This window comes from Chrysemys picta, chromosome 9, assembly GCF_011386835.1.
Source record: "Chrysemys picta bellii isolate R12L10 chromosome 9, ASM1138683v2, whole genome shotgun sequence".
Taxonomy (NCBI): domain Eukaryota; kingdom Metazoa; phylum Chordata; order Testudines; family Emydidae; genus Chrysemys; species Chrysemys picta.
In genome coordinates this window covers 33,220,335-33,241,503 of record NC_088799.1, presented here as the reverse complement: position 1 = coordinate 33,241,503, position 21,169 = coordinate 33,220,335, and the positions used below count along the sequence as shown (strand labels likewise).

Sequence of the window (21,169 nt, the reverse complement as noted above, 5' to 3'; positions counted from 1 at the left end):
CTGGTCCTGGGGACTTATTACTGTTTATCTGTTTATTCCAAACTCACCTCTCCTGGCATCTCAATCTGGGACACTTTCTCAGGTTTGTCACCAAAAAGGAATGGCTCAAATGTAGGACTCTCCCTTACATCCTTTGTAGTGAAGACCAATGCGAAGAATACAATTAGCTTCTCCACAATAGCCTGGTCTTCTTAGAGTGTTCCTTTTTTGGTCTGTTTAATTATATTTCTACACTTGACTTGCCAGAGTTTATGCACCTTTCTATTTTCCTCAGTAGGATTTGACTTCCAGTTTTTAAAGAATGCCTTTTTGCCTCTAACCACTTTTTTCACTCTATAGCTTAGCTATTTTTTTGGCCCTCTTACTACAGTTTTTAGTTTGGGGTATACATTTAATTTGAGCCTCTATTACAGTGTTTTTAAAAGTTTCCATGCATCTTGCAGGCATTTTGCTCTTGTGATTACCTTTTAATTTTTGTTTTTTAACTAGCTTCCTCATATTTGTGTTGTTCTCCTTTCTGAAATTAAATGCTACTGTGGTGGGCTTCTTTGATATTTTCCGTTCCACAAGGATATTAAATTTAATATCATTATGGTCGCTATTACTGAGCAGTTTAGATATATTCCCTCTTGGACCAGATCCTGTGCTCCACTTAAGACTAAATCAAGAATTGCCTCTCACCTTGTAGGTTCCAGGACTAGCTGCTCCAAGAAGCAATCATTAATGGTGTCTAAAAACTTTATCTCAGCATCCCATCCGGAGATGATATGTACACAGTCAAAATGGGGATAGTTGAATTCCCTATTATTATTGAGTTTTCTATTATAGGCTTTCTAATCTCCCTGAGCATTTCACAATCACCATCACCATCCTGGTCAGATAGTTGGTAGTATATTCTTACTGCTATACTATTATTATTCCATCATAGAATTTCTATCCATAGAGATTCTATGGTATAGTTGGATTTATTTAAAATTTTTACTATATTTGACTCTATGCTTTCTTTCGCATATAGTGCCACTCCCTCACCAGCACATCCTATTCTGTCATTCTTATATATTTTATATGCTGGTATTACCATGTTCCATGGATTATCATCATTCCACCAAGTTTCTGTGATACCTATTATATCAGTATCCACATTTTAATATCGGCACTTAAGTTCACCCATTTTAGTATTTAGAGTTCTAGCATTTATATACAAGCACTTATAAAATGTGTCACTTTTTAGTTGTCTGCCTTCATGTGATGTAATTGAATGGGACTCTTTTTCTTTTGACGTTTCTCTTCAGTTCCTACTTGTACTTTATCAATTTGTATCCTCTCCTCTTTATTAGGATATAGAGAAAGTTCAAAATGATGACGGGTCACCAATAGCGTCTTCACTTTACAACCAGTCCACATCTTCAAACACACATACCCATAAGGTGCATGTGGTGTGGTATGTTATTATATAATTATCTATACTTACCTGAAGTATGGTTAGTCAGATTTGTACTTATATTTCACAATTTTCAGTCTTTCTATTTATCTTTAATATTGAGATTATTTATAGTGATGGTCACCGTTTCCAGGTAAAAGTATCAGCCTGGACTGATCTTCATTTGCTGCCAAAATTGGCAACCCAATAATTTTTGTCTTACTGAACATTGTGCTTAAGGTCCTTGATGTGTGAGAAATGTTTATGAAACTGTGTCAACAGCTTTACTCCTCTGTAGAGGATAGGGTGATAACTTCCTACATGCAATGGCACCTGCAACCATACACACGTTACACTCAGTGCGTACCACTGGCAGTTGAGAAGGAGCAGCACTGGCTGCCCCACTGCCCACTCAGATTTGGCCTCACTTAACCTCTGTCATGATGGGACGGCTGTGGGGCCAAAACTGAGTGAATGGCATTGCGACCTGGTACACTGTGGCCACCGTACCACTCAGGCTTGGCTGGAATAATAGAAATGGGATTATATTTAAGAGTACAAAGTGCATTGTCTTGCACTGAGGAACTAATAAAAATTTCTGCTATAAACTGGAGTTATTATGTTGGAAATGATGGAGGCGGAAGACCAGGGTGTATTCGTCAATCACAGGATGACTATGAGCCAACAATGTAATGCAGATGTAAGAAAGTCAAATGCAATTTTAGGTGTATCAGGCAGGGTATTTCTAGTAGAGATAGGGAAGTACTAATGCCATTGTAGAAGGCATTGATCAGACCTCATCTGGAATGCTGTGCACAGTTCCAGTCGCTCATGTTGAAGAAAGATTAATTCAAACTGGAACAGGTGCCGAAAAGGGCTACCAGGATGATCAGGGAATGAAGAGCCTATTTTATGAGAGGAGACTAGAGAGCTTGGCTGAGAACAGATATTGTTCTATAAATACATCAAGCAGATAAACACCAGGGAGGGAGAAGAGCTATTTAATCTAATCTAAAGGACAGTCTGGCACAACAAATGGGTATAAACTGGCCATGTATAAATTTAGGCTGGAAACTAGAAGAAAGTTTCTAATGATCAGAGGAGTGAGGTTCTGGAATAGCCTCCCAGTAGAAATAGTGGAGGTGAACAACCTAACTACAGTAGAACCTCAGAGTTACGAACACCAGAGTTACGAACTGACCGGTCCACCACACACCTAATTTGGAACTGAAGTACATCAGACAACAGCGGGGTGGAGGGGGGAGGCAAATACAGTACAGTACTGTGTTATATGTAAACTACTAAAAAAGTAAAGGGAAAGTTTAAAAAAAGATTGACAAAGAAACTGTTTCTGTGCTTGTTTCATTTAAATTAAGATGGTTGAAAACAGCATTTTTCTTATGCATAGTTAAGTTCCAAAGCTATATTAAGTCAATGTTCATTGTAAACTTTTGAAAGAACAACCATAACATTTTGTTTAACTATGATCATTTCAGAACAACCTCCATTCTGACATCAGGAATCATAACATTCAAAAACAAGTAGGAGAACACTTCAATCTCTCTGATCACTCAGTAAGGGATCGGTGGGTAGCAATCGATCTATCTGGGATCGATTTATCATGTGTAGTGTAGACACGATAAATCGATCCCCGATCACTGTTCCATCTCCTCTCACTCGCTTCTTCCTGCCCCTGCTCCTTCCACCGCACCCAGTGCCTCCTGAACCACTGATCTGCGGGAGGCGCTGGGAGAGAGAGGGTGGAGCTGATCGGCAGGGCCCGTAGGTGTGTGGGAGGGTTGGGGAGGAAGGGAAGGAGCTGATCTGCAGTGTTGCCAGTGGGTGCTGAGCACCCACTGTTTTTTTTCCCCGTGAGTGCTCCAGCCCCAGAGCACCCACGGAGTCAGCGCCTATGCAGGCAAACTCTTTTGGAATTGTACCAGCCAAGACAAAAGAAAGCAAAAAGTATTATATGTGAAAAACAGCTTTCTCCATTTTGGAGTTTTTTCATGTAGTTTTTCAGATGGTGTAGAGTATAGTACAAGATTAATACCCAAATAACAAATCATAACTTCTGCTTTCTCCAAAGAAGCTATGCAAAAAGGTATTGTACTAAGCAGAGTGCAACATCCATGATTCAGAGACTACAAAGGCTTGTAATCTGTGTGCATGCAGGTACAAGTCTAAATCATGAGTATTTTCCCCTAAAGATGGTATGCTGAAGTAACTGGCTGAAGAATCAGCCAATCTTTCTATTATGAACATTTCAGTTCACTTATTATGGGCTTTGTGTATAAATTAATTTTAGTGTAGAAATAGCCATCTGATGTACTTAGCAACAGTGTCAGATGATCTGTCCTTTCAGATTAACACTAACTATGCTATTACAAAGAATGATTTTAAAAAAATACTGGCAAGCTTCTCTTGCCTTGGTCACTGGGAGGTAGAGTTGACAGTATTTTTTTTCTTACACAGAAAGTAATTCAATAGCTTCTTTTGTGAGATCTTATTTTTGACATCTAATGCTTGTGTTTCTAATACCATATCACATAAGCAAGTCTGATGTATTGTCAGCCATTGTCTATGAAAAAATAATTGTTAATACAGTATCCCTATGGGATTGTGGCTGCTTGGCTGAAGGAACATATTTTTATCTGTACTCTTTATGTAGAAGATAGTCTCATGTACTAGAAACTAATTATGTCTGGGTTTTCAGATAGTGGACCAAAAGAGATAGCAGTCTTAAACTAAAATAAATTTCAGGTCAGTATTCTAATTAAAGTGAATTAACGTTTAATTTCTCTTATTATAATCTATGCAAATTTAATGAAAAAACTACATAATGCAACATCATTTAAAAAGTATATGCATGATGGTGTGATTTAGATTCTCATCTTGTACAAGTGAGCATCTCACCGTTGACTTCCATCTTTCACCAGCTGAGGATCTGGGCCAGCCACAATCAATTTGACTTTCTTAGGGCACTGTTGCTCAATACCCTGCTTATGTGCATATGTAGTATTTTATCTCACAGTATATACTACTGAATTCATTTCTGTAACTTTGATTCATTACATACAGACGCTCCCCAACTTATACAAGCGTTCCGTTCCGGAACGCCTTGCGTAACTCGAATTTTGCGAAAGTTGGAAACGTATCTCCAACCATTGCGCAAAAAACCCCCAAAACCCCAAACTCCTATATCTAGCTTACGGAACTTTTTCCGTAAACTCGGATTTGCGTATGTCGGGTTTACGTAACTCGGGGAGCGTCTGTATATTATTTGCTATGTGAACCATAACTTTGAATTTCTTGTGTTCTGTGCATTTTAAATTCTCAACTATGCACAACTTTTGTGCATCGAATAGCTAAAAGTTCCCTATTACAAACAGGAGCCCCGAGCCAGATTGTAAAAATAAGTGATTTTATTCTCAAGTTCCACTTGTGATACCTAAATAAGACGTCTCTCTCGATATATTGTGCATGTTGTCATAATATGGATTGTCTTTCTTATCTGCTTTGATTAGCAGTGAAGTAATTAAAGTTCCCTTTTTTAAATTGTCATTAGAGTTCAGAGCTAACGCCGCAGTGAGAGGAATGAGGTAATTCACACCTCTTTCAGAACTTTTGTTTTAGGCTGGCCATAGATTCCAGAAGACATCACTCTATTGATATATATTTGATTTTTGGAGATAATCTTTGTGATGATAGGGCTAGTGGCTTAAATTTTTTAAACTGAAAGCTTACATTTAGCACACAAGTTGCTGCAGAAAACAGTACTGGCTCACCCACCACATAGTGGTATAATTTGACCCTGATTACAAATCATAAAAGTGTCCATATTTAGTCATTCTCTTTTGGATCCATTGTAGTTTAAACTAATGAAGTGTCATAAATTAGTAGCAGGACTGGCCTTACCATGAGGCGAACTGAGGCGGCCGCCTCAGGTGCCAGACTGTGCGGGGCCACCACTAGGACCCAGAGTGTAGAACTGTGGTTCCCTAACTGGGGTTCGTGAACTCCTGGGGGTTCATGAAATGTTACAAGGGTTCTCAGGAAAAAATTCCCTAATGGCAGAAAGAGCTGTCGCTAAGGTCTCCAGGCAGCACGGGGCCAGCAGCCTGGAGCCCCTGGACTTCCAACAGCTAAGCAGATCAAAGCAAGCATATCTATCACACTAAGGAGATTTAAACTTCAAGACTCCTTATAAGAAATGGAAAGGGAGGTGGATATTTTTTGATGATTTTAAAATTAAATAGGCAGCTAGTGTTGTTTTTAAAATTATTATGAAGAACAAGTTTAAGCTTTGTTGTAACGTGCGTTGCTTGCCTGGACTGCTCAAGACCTGAATGCTTGTGTAGGAGGAACTCTTTGAGTTGGCTTCTTAAATACCTTCATGCTGTGTCACATCTGATACTCCTTGATGAAACATAGGAGCCTTGTCTTATAATAGGCTTATTCAAAGTGATACAAGCTACGAAAGTTGCGTAAGAGTGTTGCCGTTTTCATAATGTAATAAAAATACTGTAATGATAAATAGTAATTAATAATCAATAGTGAGTAATAAGCATGTCATAAAAACAAATTTTATATTTCCAAGATCACTGCTTTTATAATTTATACTCAGGTAAAGGAGAAAATCCCTGGAAATATTCATTTTTAGGAGGGGGTTCGCGAGACTTGACATTTTAGTTAAAGGGGTTCTCAGTTTGTTAAAGTTTGGGAACCACTGATGTAGAAAATTGTGTCTCTGGTCTAGATGCACAGAGATGGTGGAGTGTTGTGCTGGAGGAAGGAGAGCACAAGAGACATAACAGGCAGGCAGGAGAAAAAGTGAGAGGGAAAAACAGAAAGCAGCAGGAGCTGCAAGGAGAGAGAGGAGGAGGAGCCTTGTATGTACCTCTCTACCACCCCCCGGAGCCTGGACTGATTAACACCAGCTTCTCTGGGAGCTTCCTATTTCCTGCTGCTTCCCTGAACCCACTTGAGGAGAACAGGCAGTCAACTGAAGTAGTAGGAGCCAGTTAGGCTCTTAAGATGCTAATATCTTCCCTCACTCAGGCCCTGCTACCAGCCTGCTTATTTGTCCCCTTCAATTGAGTGTTGAGAGCCACTATAGCTGGCACAGAACAGCAGTCATGAGTGAAAGAAGAAAACACCCCGCTGGGGCAGCATTCAGAAAAAGAAAGAAAGCGAAGGAAGCTTTTCTATCTAAGCAGGAAGGAGCTCTCCTGAGATACATAGACACAAAAGTTCACGGTGAGCCTTCGGCCCCAGAGAGGATGTGAGTGGTGAGGAAATGTCTGATCTTCCAGTTAGTCAGAGTGCAGGTGACCTGGCAGCTACTGCAGCATCCATATCTCCATCTCAAATGGATGTAACCATGCACATTCCTGAAGAAAAGTGTAGATAAGAGAAGAGTGTGGTGGAGGCGCAAGAAACAGCTGCTGCTGAGTTTAGTTCCTTAAATCTAGATGATCCAGGACTGTGGACCCACTTGAGCAGTAGCCTGAGGGACTTCCTTGTACTGCATGGGCCACAGCAAGTGAAAAATTTCATGTTCCCCAAAGACAATGAAAATAGAAGGTTCCATCCAACACATTACTGGCGTGAAATCTCCAATGGTGATAAAGTGGAGAGGCCATGGCTTATATACTCAAAAACCCAGAATGCTGCATACTGGTTTTGTTGCAAACTCTTCCAGTCTAATGTTCCAGCCACATTGGGTTCTACAGGAACAAAGGATTGGAAAAATCAGGCTAGAAATCTAGCATGCCATGAGAAGGCAGCAAATCACCAGAGAGCATTCCATAGGTGGAAAGAGCTTGAGATGAGACTAAGGTTAAAGGCCACCATAGATGATCAGCATCAAGAGAAGATTGCATCAGAGTCTCTTTACTGGCAAAATGTTCTGAAAAGGCTTATTGCCATTGTGAGAATGCTTGCTACCCAAAACCTAGCACTGCGTGGCACTTCAGATCAGCTGTATGTGCCAAACAATGGAAACGTCCTTAAAATTGTGGAGCTGATGGCTGAGTTTGATGCTGTACTCCAGGAGCATCTAAGAAGAGTCACCACTGAAGAAATGTACATATACCACTACCTTGGAAAAAACAATTCAAAATGAGATCATACAGTTACTGGCAACAAAAGTCAAAAAGAAGATTGTGGCAGATCTGAAGTCAGCAAGATATTACTCTGTTATTCTGGACTGCACACCTGACATCAGCCATACGGAACAAATGACTTTAATGGTGCGTTTTGTAACAACAACAGAACCTAGTGAAAATGTCCCTGCAATGGTTACTGTCAGAGAGCATTTTCTAGAATTTATTGACATTGATAATACTACAGGGCTGGTATGACAAATGTGCTTCTTAAAAACTGGAAGATATGGGAATTGCGATAGCTGACATGAGCGGTCAGGGCTACAATAATGGTGCCAACATGAGAGGAAAGAACAGAGAAGTGCAGACACGGATCCGAGAGTTAAACCCTCAAGCTTTTTTTGTCCCATGCAGTTCTCATTCATTGAACTTGGCGGTCAGTGATGCAGCATCAGCTTCTAGTGAGGCTGCTGAATTTTTTAATGTAATTCAAAGCATCTATGTATTTTTCTCTGCATCAACTCATTGATGGCAAATTTTGAAGCAACATCTGGGAACATTCTCTCTGACACTGAAACCACTGAGTGCCACACGATGGGAAAGTTAAGTGGAGGCTATAAAGCCTATCAAACACCAAATTGGGAAGATAGATGATGCCATAGTTGCCATTATGGAGGATAATGCTATGACAGGAACTGTTCGTAGGGGAACATTGGCAGAGGAAAATGGAATCACTAGAAACATACATAACTTCAAATTTCTGTGTGGCTTAGTGTTGTGGCATGACATACTGTTTGAAATAAATGTTGTAAGCAAGAGACTCCAAGGTGTTGACTTCAATATATCTGGAGCAATGGAACAACTGGACAAAGCAAAGTCATACCTACAGTCTTACCAGTCAGATGAGGGATTTCAAAACGTTCTGAAGAGTGCACAGAAGTTGGCAGAGGAACTTCACACTGAAGCTATTTTCCCACCTGTTCAAGAATACAAGAGTCCTCGAAAAAGACACTATTCTGATTATGAGGCACGGGATAATCCCATAAGAGACCCAAACAACAATTCAAAGTTGAATTCTTTAACCAGGTGCTAGATTGTGCAATATAGTCAGTTGAAGAACATTTCCTGCAGCTCAAGAAACACAGCAGAATATTTGGGATGTTGTATGATATTCCAAAACTCCTCACTATACCTGAAGAAGACCTACATCAGAAATGCAGGGCACTAGAGATAGTATTGACACATGATGACATGTGCGATATTGATGCGAGTGATTTAGGTGATGAACTGAAAGCCCTTTCAAGATACATTTCAGCAGGATCAACTCCAAAGGCTGTTCTGGAATATATGTGCACAAATAAGATGACCACCCTCTTTCGAAATGCTTTTGTTGCTCTGCGCATACTTCTAAAACTTCCTGTAACAGTTGCCAGTGAAGAATGCAGCTTCTCCAAGCTGAAGTTAATAAAAACATATCTGTGCTCCACAATGACACAGGAGACGCTGGTCGGCCTTGCAACCATCTCAATAGAGCATGAGTTGGCCCAGACTGTGGACCTTCAGGAAGCAGTTCAAATCTTTGCAACCAAGAAGGCACGGAAAGCACCACTTTGATTATTCAAACAGATAAAAATGCCAGTGTTTATTATGCAGACAAGAAAAGTTACATTTGCTATTCAGGCGTTTCAAAGTTAAGTGTTACTTAAAATTTTTGAATAAGGCATTTTAAGTTGTTAGTTCTCCTTTATTGGGGTAGGTAGCAGAGCAGTACCATGAGAGGAGTATAACAGGAAGAAGGCAGAATTGAGACCTTTCAAAATTTTGGCCCAAGCGAGGGGGTATGGGGGCATCATTTGATTTCCCTGCCTCAGGTGCCAAAATGTTGTGGGCCAGCCCTGATTAGTAGTCTTGCAGATCTTTGGTTCTGGTGATTGCTAACTGAATATGGAACTGTTACTTCTTACTCTGATGACTTGAAAGCAGAGCTCAAAGTAGGAAGAGAAAAGAAGGGGATTCATGTTATGCTGCAGAACAGGTCTAAATTTGAACAGAACCCAGTATTTGGTAAAAATCAGAGAGATTTCTGCAGCATATATTCAGTCAATTCCACCCATTAACTGTTTTCTCTTTTCCTTATTTTATTTCCATTAATATACTGTTTCATTCTGAGAATCTTGGCATCCTTCCTTCTTATTGAAGTGAAATATAAGAAATTTTATACAATAGTGCCTTGCTAGTCTGAACACTTTGTAATTCTCAATAAAATAAAATGGAGGCATTTTAATATCACTCAGCAAACATTAAACAGCAGAGTATTGCAATGAGCTCTCATTATTGGTATAATTAAAAAAAAAGTCAAGCATAGTTATTAGGATACTGTGAACTGCTATTACAAAAAAACCCAAAATGACAAAATAAACAAAATACATTTTGTTATCATTACCCTGGATTTTTGTTATTATTGTATTTTTAATTCACAAAATTCAGTAATTCACAATGAAACTTCCAGACATTATTAATGAGGTTCTATCTAATAAAGCCCAATGACTAATTTAAATATTAATTTTAATGAATTATATAAAAGAATTCTTATATAAAATAACATCCGTTGATGTTAAAATCATGATTTATGTGTTTTATCATTTGGTTTTTAAAACAGTATTTTGTCATTGGAGCTTTTTAATTTTTGGAACCTCTAATTTTTCTATAATGGGATCAAATGTTAAATGTGATTATCTGATAAACACAGTCCTGGAGCTCTAAGTCCTCTGTTATCCCTGGAACAGATACAATATGGGTAGCAGCAGTTCAAGTTTCCTCACACTGCCACATCAATATGTCTCAACCCTGACCTTGGAGGGACCATCTCTAGGGTTGAGTTCCGTTTCTTTGTTCATTCAGGCTAAACTTCATCACTTGCACCTCTGGCCATTCAGAAGGCTGGAGGCTCTGATTTTAAATACTGGATATCAGCCAGATTGCAAATATAAAGAATTGATCTGGATATTGAGGAACAAGAGAGATGCTTGTTCTCCTGTCCCTGCAACTGAGGAGCTGCCAGAGCTCCTCCATCCCTAATCTATTTGTAAATATTATTTAAAGATTTGTGTAGACCTTGAATGAAACATTATGACAGAACATACTTTGAATATATAACTTATGATGTATATAAATGCATTTGAGTTACAAATGAATGTTATTTTTTTTAGCTCCTTGGATAATTTACCCATTTCTACAGAATGGGTCAACTTTTGTATGAAAATTGAATGGGGGGTAGAGAGGACCCTTTAAAATTAATTCTGAAATACAGGGTCTCACTCTGTAAACTTTTACTAGTAAGAATTGTAGTTACTTCCCTGACAAGTCACCGTATTACCATCAATATTGTTTGCAGGATCAAACCCAAGTTTTTTTACCTGAAAATGCTATTGCATAACTTCACCCTCCCTTTTTACCTGAATTAAAACAAAACAAAACAAACCTGAAAAAAGTCCCCAATTACAGAGCTGATTTTTTGTAATAGCTTTTAAAAGCAAATTTAACTGTTAACTCTTTTTTTTGTTGTAGATGACAGTCATGTCCCATTCAAAGGATCTCAAGGATGACTTTCATAGTGACACGGTACTCTCCATTTTAAATGAGCAGCGCATTCGGGGTATTTTATGTGATGTCACTATAATTGTGGAAGATACCAAATTTAAAGCCCACAGTAATGTACTAGCAGCTTCAAGCCTTTATTTCAAAAATATTTTTTGGAGTCATACGATCTGTATTTCCGGACATGTCCTGGAGTTAGATGATCTTAAGGCTGAAGTGTTTACTGAAATACTTAATTATATCTACAGTTCCACAGTAGTTGTTAAGAGACAGGAGACTGTAACAGATCTTGCAGCTGCAGGGAAAAAACTGGGAATATCGTTTCTGGAAGATCTTACAGACATTAATTTTTCAAATTCCCCTTGTCCATATGCATTTTGTATAACTGAAAAAGGGGTGGTCAAAGAAGAAAAAAATGAAAAAAGACATGAAGATTCAGCTATCACAAACGGGCCAAGAATCACAAATGCTTTTTCAATTTTTGAAACTGAAAATAATAACAATTTGTTTTCTCCACTTGACTTGAGAGCAAGTTTTAAAAAGGTTTCTGAGACAATTAAAGCAACCAACGTTGGCCTTGATAGGGATGATGTTGGAAAAGATGCTGAGCCAGCCAGTACGTTAGCTGAACACTCCTATGCAGTTTCTTCTGGAGGTGATGCTTTTCAAGGAACTCCTTTTTTAGAACATGACAGCAGCCCTCTGTACAAAATGAGTGAAGACAATTATGAAACTCTTCCGACAACACCTCTACTTCAACCAATAAAACAAGCATGTGGTACACCAAAGATGGCCTTTAAACTCCAGTGTACTGGTTTGGCTATAGCAAAAATATCAGCCCCCAAAGTAACCAATACAGAGGTTCAACAAGAAGCAGTTACAGATCAAGCGATTATTCCTTTCCCTCATGATAAGGCAGGAGACTTACTTTTTTCCACAGAAGAGGAAAATAAATCTAACATCCCTGGACCCAGAGCAACAGTTATTCCACCTGTTTACAGATGTAACTGTTGTACCAGATCATTTGATGACAGAGCTTTACTCAGTACCCATCTTCAGCTTCACACAAATCATCAGGAACCTTTAATATGCAAATACTGCAGCAAACAATTTGCAAATCTTAACAGACTGGAGAATCATGAACAAGTCTGCAGGAGTTCAGGCAGCATATCTGTTCAGAGTGGAAATGAACAAAAAATGTTAGATAACTATACTACTACTGATGAAAGAAATGGAAGCTCACATGGAAACACAGAGCCTCTGTTGTCTGAAAACAATATTACTGATTACTCCAGTGCAAACTGCACCTTGCCAGAAACAGATCATTTGGTTAAAGTTGTTGATGGGCAGATATTATATACATGCATTGTTTGCAAACGTAGCTATGTAACACTGTCTAGCCTTCGAAGACATGCAAATGTGCATTCATGGAGAAGAACTTATCCTTGCCATTACTGCAACAAAGTGTTTGCATTAGCTGAATATCGTACCAGACATGAAATCTGGCACACAGGGGAAAGGCGTTATCAGTGCATTTTCTGCCTTGAGACTTTCATGACCTATTATATACTAAAAAATCATCAGAAATCTTTCCATGCAATTGACCATCGACTTGCAGTAAATAAAAAAACAGCTAATGGAGGCTTAAAGCCTAGCATGTATCCTTACAAACTTTATAGGCTTTTACCTATGAAATGCAGAAGGCTACCTTATAAGTCCTACCAGAATTCTTCGTATGAAAATGTACAAGCAAGCAACCAAGTTAATGAAGCAACTTCTGGTACCTGCATTATTCAGAATTCTCTCAGCTCTGAACTACCTTCGCTGAATTTTCAAAATAATATATTAACAAACAATACCACTATTTCCTTGAATACATCTTCATGCAATGATGTAACATCATCTATGAATATTCAGAATATTTCACCTTGGGCAGTAGGAATGTTAAATTCTGACCTACAAAGTGACTTTTTTACTGCAGAAAAATCAGTGCCCCAAGCTGCAAATGAACTTAGTTCTGGTTCTCAGGAATGTGATTCCTCTGTTCTGTCTTTCAGTAATGTGAGTGAAAATTCAACCTCTGTTATTAACTATAGCAGTTCAGCACCCTCGGTTATAATGCACAGTAGTAGAGTTTCATCAGTAATAATGCACAGTAATGCAGTCACTTCTATGGGAAGCAGTAAGACAATATCCTCCAGTAATACAGCCACTCAGTCCATAAAAGATGACTGTAAACATGGGTCAGATAATTATGGCAAAGGCATTACTAAAGCAAAAACTATTAAAGAAAAAAAGAAAACACTTCTGTACAATAGAGGAGAAACACTCGAGGAGTTACAGTATATTACAGGATCTGGAGGTTCATCTAACAAGACTACAGATACTGTTCAAGAATCAAGTAAAACTGAAACCTACATTGCAAAGCCTGCCTTACCTGGAACATCTACTGATAGTAATGTTGCTCCTCTTTGTCAAATAACAGTAAAAATTGGGAATGAGGCTATTGTAAAAAGACATATTTTAGGTTCCAAACTGTTTTATAAAAGAGGAAGAAGGTCTAAATGTGAATCTGAACAGGACAATCAGCCTCAGGAGACTGAAACAGAGAGAAAAGAAAGAAGCCCAGCTAGGCTTTGCAGATCAGAATGTATGGAACTGACTGAAATGTGCGATGATGTAAGTGATCAGGATTCCAATGACAAACCTTGGAGACCTTATTATAATTACAAACCAAAAAAGAAATCTAAACAGCTAAGAAAAATTAGAAAAGTCAAATGGAGGAAGAATCATGGAAACAAGAACTCCAGTAGTGAAAGTGAAAATACATGCAATAGAGAGTATGCACTTAGAAAAATTCCTGAAGAAAAGGGCATCAATAAAGAAGGAAACACAGAAATGCCTAATCTTCATTGTGAGCTTTGTGAGAGAGAGAAATCTTCCACTGAAGAAATCCAGGAACCTATACATTGGCATGTACCTACTTCAAAGCCTTATATTTGTGAATTATGCCAAAAGCAGTTCCAGAGCCCATCCACACTAAAAATGCATATGAGATGTCATACTGGAGAAAAGCCGTATACTTGTAAAACCTGTGGTAAGTGTTTTTCAGTTCCAGGAAACCTACAGAAACATGAACGTATTCACTTGGGTGTCAAGGATTTTGTCTGTCAATATTGTAGTAAGGCATTCACTTTAAATGAAACGCTCAAAATACATGAAAGAATACATACTGGAGAAAAACGCTACCACTGTCAATTCTGCTTACAGAGTTTTTTATATCTTTCTACCAAAAGGAATCATGAGCAAAGACATGTACATGAACACAATGGAAAAGGATATGCTTGTCTTCAGTGCCCCAAAATTTGCAAGACAGCAGCTGCTCTTGGAATGCACCAGAAGAAACATCTATTCAAAAGCCCAAGTCAACAGGATAGAAAAGAGTATTTGTGTAATGAAAGCTCTAAACATTTGGAAAATCAACATTTCATTGACTCAGATGGGAACGAAGTTAATAGTATACAGAGTATGACTCCAAAAGTTATACTTTGAGTGACAGTTGTCAAAAACAAGAAAAGAGCACTGGAGAAAAATATATAGAAGCGTGGAATGCAAAGGAAACTCCAGATTTAGGCAGGTTCAAAAAATGTAGATAACATTTCTTCGTCCAAATAACTTTCATATATTAGTACAGTATATGCAAAAAATACACTGCAACAGAAAAGCTAGGAATATTTGCAATAGTCTAAACATAGCATGAGGGAGAATAAAAGTCTGATCCAAAATAGTTCTGCAACAGTAAATGGCTGTAATACATACACAGAAGAAAACAGTAGGACAGTAGGTCCAATCAGAACCTTTTTAGTCGGAGTTACACGCAACTAGCCATTGAACTGTCTTAAATGTACAATACTGTATTTGATTCTGAATCACTTTGGACATAATAAAGGCCAAATATATGGGTTCAGAGTACATTCACTATGAAGAATTTGTGCTACAGAAGATGATGTGATGCATTTATACTCAAACTTTCATGGTATTGTGTTTATAAATGAAAAACAAAATGTAAAAGATCATGGCCTAATGTATACCGTATCTTAAAATAATCCGGTAAAGATAGAAAATGTTTATTGAATGTGAGTATGAAGTATAGTTCAGTTTTGGAAAACTTTTCTGTATCTCAAACCTTGGTTTATACTGTTGTATGATTATTACATTTTACACTATCTATATTCGATTTTACAATTACATTGATAAGCAATGGGTATCTGAGTGTCAATGAGGATTGGAAGCCCTGTTTCATGATACTCCTGTGGTATTCAATAAATGTTCATCTTAAATATTAAGTCTTCCAAGCTGCATTAGTCCCGGAAAGTCCACCTATCAATTGTATGTCAGGCCAATTAATCCAGGGGCAAATCCAGATTTATTGTTGTAGAAGCCAAATGAAACACACTTCAGCTTCATGGTCAAGGAGTTGTGGAACTGTCCAGTGTAAAGACTGTGTGTAAATACATTTCCCACCTTCCAGTGGCTCTGCAACTCTTGAATTTTTGGAACCATCTCGCTTCTCATTGCGGGATGCTTAGTCCATGAGAGTTCCTCCAGCTGGAATAATTCCACACATGCCATGAGCAGGAGTTGGACTAGCTCTTGGTCTTCAAATGAGTGGGCTAAAACCAACAAATAAAAAATTACCCTTTTGTTTTGCTTTTTTGACTGGTAGGGGTGGGGAATATTTAGTTTCTTTCATCCATACGTCAATCAGGGTTGTGTCATTGCCTCTACACACTTTCATCCATACACACGTTTAAGACAGTCCCCTGTGGAACTGGGGCATAAGCCAGTTTACTGTGGAGGAGGAGTGGCCTCCTGCCCTGGCAGGCTTTTTAATTTAGTGGGGATAGGGCTTGCCCTTGCCCATAATCCAGTTGCTGTTTCTTAGAGTATGGTGTATTAACCATTGGGCCACATGCTGGCCCAATTCTCTCTCTGACAACTAAATAGAGAGCTAATCATATGCTTTGCGTTGCAGCGTCTTTAAGGTTCTTCCCTAGATGAAGAATGTGCATCCAGGGAAGAGTACCCCCCACCAAACTTCATGCCATGAGCCTGATTTCTATATATATGCTGATCAGTCTTGGTAGAGATGCAGATTCTGTTTCAGTAAGAAAGGAGGCAGTATTCTGAGACTGTTAGAAAGGGAGTACAACTCCTCTCTGATTAAGGATTAGTCTCTGAGGCTACATGCTCACAACCTGGCTCAGTGTTCTTCTCTGGACAGACAGCAGTCTTCTGTGGTGAACACAATTGCTGGATCCCACATCCCCTGGGTCTGATTAGAGCTGGGTCAGTGTTCCAAGCTCTGGGTCTCTGAGTTTTTCTCTCCAGGAACGTTTAGTTTGTGGCAAGTTGGGGTGTGAATCTACCCTGCACTCATCAGCGTGAATCTCTTGAAGTCGAGGATGATTGTCTTTCATAGATTGTCCATTTCAAATGATCTGTGGGGCTGCTGATGGCTTGTAAGGCCTATTCTGGAGCCGCAGACTCTGCCACATTGCAGACATGTTTCTGAGCAGGGCAGGTGAACCTGGGATATTGGTTCGGGCCATAGCACAGTCTTTCTGTTGCTTCCATTTTTCTGTTACATGTAGTTGCATCTGATTCTCAAAGTGCTGAGTTCTCTGCCTCAAGCAGTTCCTCCATTGTTGTCAGTCCTGGGTTATGTGTTCCCACAAGTTGATGTCAATATTGCATTTCCTCATATTATCCTTGAGGATGTCCCTATAGCATTTTTTCTGCCCTCCTCTGGTGCATTTGCCTTGGTTGAATTGAGAGTAGACTTGTTTTTGGCAGTCTGAATCAGGCATCTGGACAACATAGTTTTCCCAGCGAAGTTGATGATAAATAACCATCACCTGGATGCTCGTAATATTGGCTTGTGAGAGAACGCTCATGTTAGAGTGTCTATTATCCCATTTGATTCGGAGAATCTTATGCATACAGCATTGATACTTTTCCCATGCCTTACGATGTCTCCTGTATGTTGTCCACATTTCAGCTTAGTAGGGTGGAGATCACAACAGCTTTATAGACCATGAATTTGGTTTTGGTTCTGATGTTGCAATCTTGAAACACCCTCTTTCTCAGATGACCAAAAGTTCGGCTTGCACATTTGAGTCGGTATTGGATTTCTTCATCAATATCAACTGTCTGTGAAAGGTGGCTTCCAAGATATGGAAAGTGCGCAACATTCTTTAGAGGGTTATTGTGGATCTGTATTGCTGGTGCTGGGAATTGTGCACCAGGAGCTTGCTGATGGAGGACCTTTGTCTTCTGGATGTTAAGCATCAGTCCCATTTTCTGATATGCTTCAGCGAAGATGTTGATGATCACCTGAAGATCTATTTCTGAATGAACACACACTACAGTGTCATCAGCATACTGAAGCTCGATGACTGAAGTCAGCCATGTTTTAATTCTGGATTGGAAGCAGCTAAGGTTGAACAGTTTGCAATCCATTTGGTAGATTAGCTGCACTCCTACCAGGATCTTATCTGTGATCAAATAAAGCATTGTAGCAAGGAACAGAGAGAAGCGTGGGGGGGTAATGACACAGCCCTGATTGACACCCGTCTTAACCTTATAAGGAGCCATAGTAGACCCATTATGGAGGATCACTGCTTGTATGTCATCGTGAAGGAGATGAAGAATGGTGACAAATTTCAGTGGACAACCATACATCAGAAGGATTTTCCACAACGCTTTCCTGTTAATGGAGTCAAAGGCTTCCGTCGGGTCAGTGAACGCCATGTATAGTGGTCTGTGGTGTTCTCTGCATTTTTCCTGCAGCTGGCGAGTAGTGTCATTAGTGCCTCTAGATGGTCTAAACCCACACTGAGATTTAGGAAGAATGTCTTTGGCAAGAGCAAGACGATGGTTCAGGAGAAGTCTTGCAAGGACCTTTCCTGCAGTTGCTAACAGATTCCTCTATAATTTCCGGTTGGATTTATCTCCAAAATGATGCAAACAGAAAATCAGCCCAGAGACACTCAAGGATCCAATAAGCGTGATCTCTTCCACCAATGCCTCAGCAAAAATACCTCGAACTAGCCTGTCACAGACTAACTGTCCATGTGGACCCTGCTGACGCATATCAGACTGCATCAATGAATTATTGTGTGTCAGCAGAGTCCACATAGACAGTTAATCTGTGGCAGGCTAGTGCAGAGTAGATTCACACCCCAGCTTGCTGTGAACTAATTGTTCGTGTAGACAAGCCCTAAGGTGAACTCCTAACTACAGACCCCCATGTCTGCCATTCTTCCTTGGGATGTGGGATGCTGCAGCCTGACCTGCCTTGAACCCTGAAGCCAGTGCCTCAGCACTCCCAAACCCCCCCAGTGGCTTATATGTGTCCCCTCAGTGTGGGAGCTCTGAGCTTCTACAAAATGGCAGGCAAGCAAAAAATACAGGCTTAGCAAAGAAATTTCTTAACCACAGTCACTTAAGAAAGCACTAAAGAGTTACAGCACTCCTTGAGATGCCCTCCTTTTAGCGTGATCTAACCCCTTCTGTGAGCCTGAGATCTGAGCATTGTTTCAGGCGAGGCAGACACTCCTGCCTTCTCTCTTGCTCCAGCCTGGTCTTCTGGCTTGTGACAATGGAAGCCCCCCTGCCCCACTTAAATACAGTTGTCCCTTTTTGCCCCTTGTTCTCCAACTGGGAAATTCCATCCTATTCCCCCAGTCAGGCTGCTGTGTAGCATCTGATGTCCTGTGGGGATGGCTGGTAGTGCAGAGACTGTCAGCTGATGACCCTAGATTGCTAGATGATGGCTCCTCAGCCATAGTCATCCTCCAACAGCCAGAAGCCATGAATATTCATTTGGTGACCCTTAGAACTCTATAAGGTCCTACATTACTAAGGCTGGCAGAGGTCAGCTCAAAAGAAACATCCAGTAAGACCAGAGTTTTACAGTGAATATTGTTTTGGTGACTGGAACAAAGGATCTAATTTTGAAAGAGATGGAGAAAATACTTTTTAAAAATGGTCAAGGAAGGTAGATGACTGTGATCTACATTTTATACCATAGGGCTGATCTGATAAGTATCCATAATACTGCATCTGTATTATCTATTCTTTGTGTATTTTCATCTGTATACAGTATTATAAAATAAAGGACAGGACAAAGATTGGTGAACCTCAGCTTCATTCTACATAAAAATATGATACACTATTTGTTTACTTATTTGGTTTTTTATTATACATTGTAAAAGAAGTGATATCTTTGGTATGATAAAACTACACTTGAACTGATAGTGCAGTACGCAATTAAATAATAGTGTCATCCACTTATTTATTCTGCCAGGGATGAATGATATGAATCAATGAGAGTTTTGGTTCCATAGTAGCTTTAGGTCCAGACAATTGGGATTATGAAATAAATACAATACAAATGTGATGAAATATATGGGGATATTTTCTAAGTGGATTTATATGCTGATCATTCTAGACCAAAGCAAATCAGGTAGAATATTTATACATAAAAGATAATTTTACAAATATTTTATATAACTGTATGGTTCATAAGAAAAATATTGATAGCTCATGTTAGGTTTGGTGGGGTTGCATATTTTGATAAAAACACAATGACTTTATAATTCTGTGTATTCTCTACAGTTTATAGCAAAGCAATTATTAAGATGGCCATGTCATGTTTATATTTAATTGTAGGACTTTTATCGCGAGTAACATGTTGAAGTAATGAGTCAAGTACTAATGACCAAACTGGAATTAAAATAAGTGTAAAAGATGGAAATATTGTACACTGTAAAAGAATGTAATTTGTTACATAATTGCATTTGAATTTTTGTTTAGAAAATACTATTAAATGCAGATATTAAGGGTTGGGGAAAAGTCTATTTTATTTTTAGAAAGAGTGATTATAATTCTGCTTGTGTTTGATTAAAATAACCTGTTCCTATTTTTAATAAGTCTCTCCATTTTTTAAAATGATTTTAATATTGACTTATTTTTATAATTTACATGGTCAACAGATTTGCATCTCCTATTTTACACATTTGCTATATTTAATATTTTTTATTTCAATATAAAATTTTTCTTAAGTATGAAGGAATGACAACACAGTAGCTACCATATTTATAAACTCAAAATAATACCATTTTGAATTTTTTTTTCTAAAGTTAATTTAAGTTGATGTTTCATAAAAGGTGGACAGCCTTGAATACAGAAATGCTTAGTTTATGCACAGAAAACAAGCGGGGCAGCAGTACTGCAAGCTTCCCTACAACAACGTCAAAACTGTTCTACAGGGTCCACCTCCAAAAATTAAAAAGGGTAACTCCATCTCCATCCTCATTCAGTTCCAGGCCAACTGGGATGATAGCTTTTGTGATATGGATATTGGCCCACTAGGAATTGGAATAAAAGCACCAACTAATTGCTGAATTAGCTTGTAACATTTCTACCAACCTGAACTAATTATATAATATTATTGGAGAAACAGCATCGATAGTGTAATTAAAGACTATCTATAATGCATATGCATAGATATACACTATAATACATATGCACAGATGTACAGTTTTAAGGTTGTGCAACCTTTAATGGTCATTTCCTAGCTTTTGTATGCTTGTACTGTTAGCCCAAAACATTTTAACTATGGTCTACACAGATCAGAAGATGGGCTGTCTGCAGATCCCACCCCGTCCTGCATCTATCATTGGGTGATTTATTAAGACAGAGGCAGAATAAGATGTAACACACAAATATTTATTATGCCACTAGTCAGTAAACTAGACAAGGACCCCCCTTCAGACAATAAACAACATAAGCAAGACACACACAGTTGTTAACAGTTACCAGAGTGTGAAGCTCAGAGCCATTAAACACCCTTAACCTACGGATGTAAAACAGAGGAAACCACAATGAGTATTACAATACCATATCCCGAAGACAGGGACACACTGACAAAAACTCAGGATACCGACAAGGATAGTGGTGAAAATCAGGGGCGCTGGAC

General features: G+C 38.8%; 1 protein-coding gene across 4 annotated transcripts in view; it reads left to right on the top strand.

Moving 5' to 3' along the window:
- Positions 1-20,030, top strand: part of ZBTB38 (zinc finger and BTB domain containing 38) — a 40,267-nt gene extending 20,237 nt beyond the window's left edge. For all 4 annotated transcript variants that reach the window (XM_005282611.5, XM_065557959.1, XM_065557958.1 and 1 more), the window contains exon 2: positions 11,095-20,030. In XM_005282611.5, coding sequence (XP_005282668.1) covers positions 11,095-14,676 — 3,582 coding nt within the window. In that variant the 3' untranslated portion in view covers positions 14,677-20,030. The remainder of the gene's footprint in view (positions 1-11,094) is intronic.
- Positions 20,031-21,169: the final 1,139 nt, after the last annotated feature.